At 27.8% G+C, this 10,796-nt stretch overlaps 1 protein-coding gene across 1 annotated transcript; it reads left to right on the top strand.

The window, feature by feature from the left end:
* Positions 1–7,702: 7,702 nt before the first annotated feature.
* LOC120358293 lies at positions 7,703–9,998 on the top strand. The gene is made up of 2 exons (XM_039452039.1): positions 7,703–8,050; positions 8,388–9,998. The coding sequence occupies exon 2, from the start codon at positions 8,426–8,428 to the stop codon at positions 9,200–9,202; it is 777 nt and encodes a 258-aa protein (XP_039307973.1). The 5' UTR covers positions 7,703–8,050; positions 8,388–8,425; the 3' UTR covers positions 9,203–9,998.
* Positions 9,999–10,796: the final 798 nt, after the last annotated feature.

Genomic DNA, 10,796 nt, shown 5'->3' with positions numbered 1-10,796 from the left:
TTGAAGGGGACAAAATAGATATTCATGAATAAATAAATAATTTTTGAAAAAACACAAAATTCGCGATACTTTTTGAACACACCTCGTATATAGCGGACCTTTTCGGAACGTACCACCAATATCTGCAAGACATTTAAAGGACGTCCTTAGAATATCTTCAAAATGTCTTATTTAATATAAAGAACAACGCAATTTTCGAATGCATATTTATTATGTATGTATACATATGTTAAATATTACGAATCATCCCAAATATGTCCTGCGGATGTCCTACAAACGTCATACTGCAGCTATGAAAAACCAGGATGTCCTTCGGACGTCTTTGGAACGTCCTATGGACGTACGAAATACTAGGACATTACAAGGACTTTTGTGGTCATGTATTGGACGTCCGGGGACGTCCATGTGTTGTGTGGGTAGTTGATTGTAGTTCAAGAATTTTTGTTTGCAGTTGAAAAATAAATATGTTATCGGTTTTTAAAAAGCAATAAAGAATTATTTAATAGCTACAGCTTAAATGGCATCAGACTTCAATCTAATATTGTTTATAGTTGTTTGTAGTTTAAAAATTATTTTTATAATTTAAAAGTAAGTATATTATTGATTTTTAGAAAACATTTAAGGATTAATTTTTAACTGCAGCACAAATGTCATCACAATTTCTGTTTTTAAGCATCCTTACTTTTAACCTACAAAAAAATTCTTGAATTGCAAACAATTTCTACAAACAATTTTATATAAAAGTATAATACCATTTGAGTTATTGTTATATAATAATTTATAACTGGTTTAAAAAAATCGAAAACATACTTATTTTTAAACTATAAACAAAAAATCTTAAACTACAAACAACTACAAACAATTTCAGATTGAAATTTGATACCATTTGAGCTGTAGCTATTAAATAATTTCTTACTGTTTTTTAAAAACCGATAACATACTTATTTTTCAACTGCAAACAAAAATTCTTGAACTACAATTAACTACAAACAAAAACTCTTTCACTACAAACAACTACAAACGATTTTTAATGACGATATGATGTAATTTTTTTTTATTGTAATTTAATACCCAGCTGTTATTTAATAGTCAATTACAAACATATTTTTTATTACAAACAAACATTTGATACTACAAACAACTACAAACAATTTTATGTAGATGTGGGATGCCATTTGTGCTGTAGTTATAAAATAATTCCCTACTGTTTTTTAAAAATTGATAACGTTCTTATTTTTAAACTATAAACAAAAAACTACAAACAACTACAAACGATTTCAGATTGAAATCTAATGCCATTTGAGCTGTGGCTATTAAATAATTTCTTTTTTTTTTTTTAAACCGATAACATATTTATTTTTTAACTACAAACAAAATAATGTTTACTACAATAATCTATAGACAAAATTATACAAGAAACACACTTTAAAATCTGATTTCGTAAAAGTCGGGTGCCAACTTCACGGAGGTAGTTTTTTGTGCATCTTTGGTCGGGGCGAACAAAGCTCTTCTTGAGTAGAGACTCTATAATAATAATTATAGGGTCCCTATTTTCAGCATCCATACATCATTGAGTGTGCCCAATACCGACGAAGCGTCCAAACACGTTTATTTAAATTAATCTGAACTTAAACTAAACTTAAACTAAAAATAAAGTTAAAATTAAATTTAAACTGAACTCAAATTAAACTTAATAATAAATAAATAAATTATAAATAATGTAGCATTATTTTTTTTACTGAAATCGCAATTAAATCACGAAACGCTCCGCTATTCTTTCACATTTTGTTAAATTATTTTTTATAAAAAAATAATGCAAAAAATTATTTTTTTAGTTTTTCTCTAACTGTATGAAGGGGAGAATTATACGGCAGGAAAGAATCTAAAGACATCCTTGTAAATTACTGGTTCAATTAAATTGAACAATAATTAATTATTTATTTTGAGTATGAACAAATGTATTTTCAATGCTTAAAATAAATAATCAATCACTAATCCATTTAATACTGTAAAAGAACTATTACAGAATTATATTATCCAAAACAGGAAAGAAATATTTAAAAAATGTTTTTTAAATGTTTATTTTTTGTTAATATTTATTTTCTCAACTCATTTCGGGAAACAATATTTATTTAACATTTATTTAACTTTTTTTTTCATTGAAAAATTATTTAAAAAAATGTTATCTCAAAAACATTTTTAAAACATTTATTTAATATTATGTAAACATTTATTTTTTATGAATTAATCATTTCAGAAAATAATTTCAGTTAACATTTTTTAAACGTTTATTTAACGTTTTATAAATATTTATTTGTCATTAATAATTCATTTGAGATAACGATTTTACAAAATATTTTTTAAATGTTTATTTAATATTATGTAAACATTTATTTGTCATTAATTGTAGATTAGAGAAAATGATTTCAGTTAACATTTTTTAAACGTTTATTTAACATTTGGTTAATATTTAGTTTTTATTAATTGTTTATTTAACGAAATAAATTCAGTTAACATTTTTTAAATTGTTATTTAACATTATGCAAACATTTATTCCCCATTAATTTTTTGTTATACAAAATAATTTCAGTAAACGTTTGCATAACGTAATAATTTATTTAATATTTTTTCAATACTTTGTTTCTTTATATGTTCTAACAAAACAAGCGCGCGTTACACAACTTTCGATATTATATAAGTTTCAAATTATAAATTTACTATTAACCCTCGATATACATAACGTCAAAATGCGATCTCTGCGATGACAGTAGCTCACGATCAGTGTGTAGCGCGGGAGAACCAAAATCAGCATTACGGAAAAGCGTCAACAATAAACTTTGAAAGATACAATTATCGATTTACAATAACATGCACTTTTTCAGACAGAGAAAGATAGGAGAAATATTTTTCAAGTTTTTATTTTTTATGAATTATTTATTTCAGAAAATAATTTTATTTAACATTTTTTAACGTTTATTTAATGTTTTGTAAATATTTATTTGTTGTTAATTATTCATTAAAAAGTAACTTTAGAAAACATTTTTTTAACGTTTATTTAACATTATGTAAATTTGCTTTTAATTATTCACTTGAGAAAATGATTTTAGTAAATATTCATATTTAATATTTCTTTATATTTCTTAATATTTCTTTAATATTTTTTTAATGTTTATTTTTTATGAAGTACACCCACGGTAATTGATTCTGTTCCTCAGAAAATTTTCCAAACTGAGAAGTTACCATCTTTCCACATACTCGCAGTTCATGATTAATGTAACGACTAGAATTATTGGTCGTTACGTTGATCATGACCTGTAAGTATGTATAGAAAGATAGTGACTTCTTAATTTGCAAAATTTTCCGAGGGACAATATCAATTACAGTTTTTATGTGAAAAAGTCATTTCAGTAAACATTTTTTAAATGCGTATTTAATATTTATCTTATGTTAATTTTATTTATTTTTTTCTAAAAATATATGTTTATTTAATGTTTATTTAACATTTAAACTATTTATTTTTTAATTATTATTTATTTTAAAATCCATTTAAAAAACTCTTAGGTAACATTCATTTAACATTTATTAAATATTTTTTACATTTATTTATTTAAAAGCTTATTTGTAAATTATTTATTTGCGGTCATTTAATATTTAATGATATTATGAACATTAAATATTTCGTTATTTAATATTAAATAAATGAAAAATAAATAATTTTTAAACTAGCTTTTAAATAAATAAATATAAAAAAGATATTTAATAAATGTTGAATGAATTAAGTGTGTGTGTGTGTGTGTGTGTGTTCTTTTTTAATAAATTTAAAAATGAATAATATATTGACAAATGAATAGTTTAAATATTAAATAAACATTAAGTAAATACAATTTTATAAATGAATATTAAGTAAAAAAATTAACATTAAATAAACATTAAAAAAAACGTTTACTGAGATAATTTTGTCACATGCATAGTCTTTCATGAAAAATAAATACTTAAAAAATATTAAATAGATCTTAAAAAAATATTGAGTATATGTTATATAAATGTTTAGTGAAATCAGTTTTTTAATTGAATAATTAATAGCAAATAAATATTTATATAATGATAAATAAACGTTAAAAAAATGTCTTCTATAGTTATTTTTTTAAATTAATAATTAACGACAAATAAATATTTCTCTTGTGTCTGGTCTGTCACGGCAGCAAAATCGTTAACCGTTTATATTCGTTCAAAATGTACATCACAATAATTTTCGTCAATTATTATCATTGGGTATTACATATGAATTTTGTGTCCGTTACAGCGTTTCATCATGTAATTATTTGACAAATCTCGGATCTCGATGTCCTTACATCGCCAATTAATGAAGTGACGGAACTGGTGAATTTTGTACATTATGGAAAGCTTTATCTGGAGTTGTCATCGACCTTCCATGTACAACAGCACTTGTGAGCTGCGACGTAACGAACATAAATCTGCGAAATGAGCGTTTGTAACTGTTTCCTTCGTTTTTCTTTTATCTTTCGTTGGAAAAACTTGTAATTTATTTATTCAAACTATTTATTACGGCTGATGAAGGCTAAGTATAGCCGAAACGTTCTCTTATCAATTGTTATTTGTGTATTAATATAATATATGTTTTTAATTGGCATCCAAATCATTTAACTCGTTTCTCTGACCTAATCTTTATATTTATGTAAATAAATATTTACAAAATGTTAAATAAATATTTAAAAAATGTTTATTTAAATTATTTTTTTAATTAAATAATTTATGAAAAATAAATAATATGAAATACTTAAATAATATAAAATTAACATTTAAAAAACGTTTTTAAGAAATTATTATTTTAAGTAAATTTTTAATGAAAAAAAATATTAAATAAATGTTGAATAAATATATTTTCCCGGGTTGAGGAAATAAATTTTAATGAAAAAGGAACATTTAAAAAACATTTTCGGTAAATTTTAAAAAAAACGTTTCTTTCGGAATGAAATGGATTTAACAAGTGAGTGCTGGTGCCACCGCTAGGTGGTCGAGTTTATACTTCAGTGAGCACATATATATATGAGCTGCTTGAGACGAAAACTCGCTCTCATTCTTTTTAAATATGATGTTTGTGAAAAGGTTTGTATGACATTAAAAAAAATTTTTTTTAATCGAAAAAAGGGGACTATACCCATTATTTTTAACGTTTTTGGAAACGTTTTTAAAAACGTTATTTACATGATTTTAAAAACATTAAAAAAATTATTTCTCCTGATTATTTTAAAATTTTAAAAACCATTTTCCGTAAACCTTAAAAAACGTTTTTTTACCGTTTAATAAATTTTTTCTTTAAATATTTAAAAAATGTTTTTATAACATTTAACAAACATTTTTTTTAAGTTAAAATAAAAGTTTTTTTTAATGAAAAAAAGGGATTATACCCATTATTTTTAACGTTTTTGAAAACTTGTTTAAAAACGTTTTTTAAATAATTTTTAAAACATTTTTTAAATATTTCTTTCCTGCTTGGAATATAATTATTATATAAGTATAAATCTTTTTAGAATATTTATTTTTAATAATTTAACATAGAGTAACCAAATTATTATAAAATAACAGATATATATTAACATAATTAAATCAAACATTAAATAAATGATATTTACGTAAACGTAATAATCATTCAAATAATATTCATCTTATAAGTTATAAACATAATATCCCAGGCAGCACACAATATTTAAAAAGTATTTACTATAAAAAAATAAAACATCTAAAATATTTATTTATTTAAAATATACCGTTACCATTTTTCGAATAATCATTTAAAGAAATGCGCGTCTTGAATTTGCCTTGATACTCGTGCAAATTCAGATAGCTAGGCATTTCTGTCCTCGTGAAAAAATTAAATATGAACTGCAAATGTCCTGAATTACGCCAGTTGTTCCGAGTCACGCCACTAATGTGTATCAAATGACGCCACCCTATCTGTGTGCTGGAAACCCTTATTATATTTTACAAAAACTATATTTTTATATGATATATTCTTTATTGTTTTATCATTGTTTAACTATTACTCATGCAAAACTAACATTTTGTATTACAATTCAGAATTATTTTATTTTATCATTTTACAGGTTACATTGTAATAACAATTTAAGAATAAATTTAGTCATGGATAGTTAAAAGTGATAGATTCTTGACATGGGTTTTTGGGAACCGTTTTTTACACAAAATCACATTATATATACGTTTACTAACTTCAATGGAGTCATTTGATACACTATGACGACTGCTTTCCGATAATGTTTAAATACTTTTAATTAGCTGTGTTTTAGTATGGACACAAAACAAATTATGGTGGCGTCATTCGGATCAGTGGCGTAATTCGGTACATCTATTTTAATTATATACAGAGATCTGATAATTAATGATAAAACTCTCGCATAAAAGTATTTTTCTATGTTGCTAAAAGATTTCGTTTTAATACGAAAATGATAAACATTCACGTTTCAGAGCATGGGCCCAAAGTTACGCGCCGTTTTTGTGTAGCCATTGCCGCTAATAAACAACTTTCCTAACAACCTTGACCGCGCATTTGGATTTGACGGAGGGCTGGACTAATTCAGCTTTTTATTAATTTATAACTCATTTTGCGAAAATCACAAAGTGATATAGAACTTTTTGACTCACTTTGGTCCATTCTATTTGTAGGCAAGAGTTTTATTATTAATTATCAGACATCCTGTATATATAGTTGTACTAATCATATCATTTAACAAATTTAACAATATTTCTATACTTACATTAATTCTGGTATTATAACTTTTATAATCCATAAAAGATAGTTGAAATGCTATTTGTTCACATTTTTACAGTTGTAGCAACTATTTTTTTTTCTGAGTATACCCGTACAGCACAGAAAATTCCAGCAACGTTGCAATGTTGCAGACTGCAATGCAATATTACGGAGACATTGCAGAAACATAAATTAACAATATGCCTGCAACATCGCATGGCATATGCCAGTAATATTCCGGAAACATTGCAATATCATAATTTTTTAATAAAGTAGTGGCAATAAAGAGCCAAAGCAGAATATTCGCGTATAATAATATATTAATTTAACTCATCCATAATTATTCATCCTTTAGTAAACTAAGATCGGGCGACGTTACTAAATTTTCCGCTGAATCTCTACGTTCCCTAAGAGTAGAACCGTCCATACAGGGTGATTCAGAACGACCCATGTGTCCCTGTAAAGATGTGTTCTTGAATAAATTCTGAGACGATTTTCCTCTACGAAAATTTTATCCAACGCTTACTTTTTGAATAATAAGAGGATAAAGTTAGCGAATCACGGGCCGTATACACATGCTAGACAAAGGCGACGCAACTCACCGTCCGACGCGGGCGCTTACCCGTGTCGAACGGTGAGTTCCGCCGCCTTTGTCTACCAATATTTTTTAATTGTTTTTTTAATAATAATTTTTTATATTTAATTTAATTATTGTATTATATTGATATATATTTTTTAATTGCATCTTATTTAAACAAATAACAGAAAAGTTATTCCAGATGCTATTCTGCATTTGCAAAATTAGTAAAAAAAACTATAATTTTATATTTGTTTATATAAATATTGTGCTTTAATTATACATATTTCATTTTTTCGGTAACGTATATTGACCTGATCTATCAGTTATATTTCAGGCCTGGTTCTCAAGATTACCACATGTAGTACCTCTTCAAGGTGCTAGGAGTCACAACGTTCAGATTTTTAAAAAGCCCGCTCACTCTGGGAGCGCCCCCGTCTCGTCATTGCTTTTCTTTGTGCGCGAGGGGTCACTTCGTTCCAGTAAAAGTTAATTATATTTACATAGTTTAGCGTTATTTCAGGATACAAAATGCCAAAGAGACATAGAAAGTCAAGTGATAAGGATTCAACGGAAAGATTGGAGAAAAAAATCCGAAAATATCAAAAGATATTGAGCAATCGTCAGGAAGTAGAATTGGAGGTTAGAATCTTCCGAAAAACAGATTGACCCGCAATTAGATCTCGGTAAGTAATTAGATCAATAAAGTAGGATAACTTCAACACCAGTGAGCTTACACGAGAGGTAAGACAGACTGAAAGTATAATTTCGCACATAAGGCAGATTAATGTATCTCAATCTAAAGTCCAGTGAGCTTACACTAGAGGTAAGACAAACTGGAAAAATTATTTTGCACATAAGACAAATAATGTATCTTAACCTAAAGACCAGTGAGCTTACACTCGAGGTAAGACAGGCTGGAAGAATAAACTTGCACAAGAGGCAAGTGAGGTTAAATTAATGTCGAATTCTCTATAAAAATCATATTTGAAAAAATATCTTGCCTTGGTTTTTTGTTTTAAGAACATGAGGAGATCTTAGATCGGGAAAACGTCGAGAATATGCCACCCGACGAAAATTGTGTAACCGAAGAAATTTTGAAATTGCTGGGAGACAATCCAAAGATCTCTAAGGCAGTTAAACCTAAATTACACAAGGACATATCAGACCGACTAGAAGGATGGATAACCGACGGATTACCAAAGGAGGATCAAGAGAAACTCATCAAAAAATATTCTCGCCCAGATTTTCTTGAGGCTCCGAAATTGAATCCAGAGGTTGAACCAGCGATGCAAGAAGCGGCAATAAAAAGAGATAAACACTTCCTAGAAAACCAAAATAATATTGGCTCGGCGATTGCGAGCGTAGGCTCTGCGTTATCTCTAATACTGTCAGCAGACGAGGAAGGCTTAGACGAACTCTTAATTATAGAAAGACTTTCTGATACGATTAGATTCTTAGCTGATCTTTTTAACAAACAGACAGTTTGTAGGAGAGCATTTATTTTACCGGGCTTAAAACCTAAGTTAAAAGCAGCTCTGGAAAAGACTAAGGCGGAAGAGTTTCTTTTCGGAAAAGAATTGAGTGAAAAAATCAAACAAGTAGGCGTTATGGAAAAAATGGCTAAGACACTTAAAGAACAACCACCTAAGAAGCAGAATACTTTTTTTCCAAAAAACTGGAAAGGCCATCCAGGGAGGACCTGGAACAGTACTCAGCCATATCAACAACAGAACCAATCGAAACGTCGATTTTTCAAGAAGAAGACTCAATATCAAAATCGCTCTCAGAATTCGAGCACCAAGTCAGCAACGGTGAACGACAAGAAAACAACTTAGTAAGTCATAGCTGGTCGTTTAAGTAAATATTTCGAAAATTGGAAAAAGCTAACAAACGATAAATTCGTGTTACAATGTATCAAAGGGTACAAAATACGATTTTGTAAACCAGTACGTAAGTCTTTTGAGTATAAAGAACCATCTAGATCTAATAAGGGAGAAATACTATTAGCTCAAGCAATAGATAAATTATTGAACAAAAAAGTTATTGTACGAGGCAAAGAAGAAACAGGTCAATATTTATCACCTTATTTTTTAATTTCCAAACCGAATGGGGAATACCGGTTTATTCTGAATTTAAAAGGATTAAATAAATTTATACAAACAGAACATTTTAAAATGCAGGACTTAAGAACAGCTTCGAGATTAATTCTACAGGATAATTTTATGGCATCATTAGATTTACAGGATGCGTATTACCTTATATCAATAGATAAATCTTGTAGGAAATACTTGCGTTTCAAATTCCAAGATAATATATACGAATTTACGGTATTCCCTTTCGGATTATGTACTAGCCCTTATGTATTCACAAAAATCATGAAACCATGAAACCTGTCATGGGCTATTTGAGAGCGCAAGGTTTATTGTCAGTAGACTATTTAGATGATATGTTATTAATAGGAAAAGATTATAAAGAATGTTACATGAATATAAAAGTAACGAGGATTTTACTAGAGTCATTAGGCTTTATTTTAAATAAGGAAAAATGTAGATTAATTCCGTCAAAACAATGTAGGTTTTTAGGTTTTGATATTGATTCACACAAGTATATAATATCGCTTTCCAAGGAAAAGAAACAAAAAATTCTCGATTTAATAAGTAACATGATTAACAGATCAGAGTGTAAAATAAGAGACTTTGCACAGCTAATAGGAAATCTAGTGGCAGCGTGCCCTGGAGTACAATATGGTTGGGTTCACATTAAGACGCTTGAAAGAGAAAAAGAGTTAGCCTTGATTTTTAATGGTGTAAATTACGAAGGAAAAATGCTAATTTCAGTAGGAATAAAAACCGATTTACTCTGGTGGGAAAGAAATCTTCCCAAAGCGTTTGCCAATTTCAAAAACACATCGATAAATAAAGTAATTTTTACAGATGCATCAACTTCAGGTTGGGGAGCAGTATTAGAAAATAAGGAAATTCATGGATTTTGGACGAAAAAGGAAAAACGAGAACACATAACTTATTAGAACTAACTTATTAGAACTAACTTATTAGAACTAAAGGCAATCTGGTTAGCATTACAATCTTTTGAAGCAAAAATTAAAAACTGTCATATTTTATTGAGGGTAGACAACACCACAGCTATCGCCTACATCAATAAAATGGGAGGCATTAAGTACCAAAGATTTAATACAATAGCGATGCAGATATGGCATTGGGCAGAGAAAAATAACATTTGGTTACACGCGGAACACATACCATCAAAACAAAATTCGGTAGCGGATAGATTATCTCGTCTAAAAAATGTAGATACTGAATGGGAACTAGCTGATTATGCTTTTAATGAGAGTACAAATACATTTGGAGTTCCAGAAATAGATTTATTTGCGACGAGTTTTAATACAAAGTGTCAAAAATTTTGTTCTTG

The sequence above is a fragment of the Solenopsis invicta genome, chromosome 7, assembly GCF_016802725.1.
Source record: "Solenopsis invicta isolate M01_SB chromosome 7, UNIL_Sinv_3.0, whole genome shotgun sequence".
Taxonomy (NCBI): Eukaryota; Metazoa; Arthropoda; class Insecta; order Hymenoptera; family Formicidae; genus Solenopsis; species Solenopsis invicta.
Note: the sequence above shows the minus strand (reverse complement) of the source record. Positions and strands in the feature narration are given on the sequence as shown.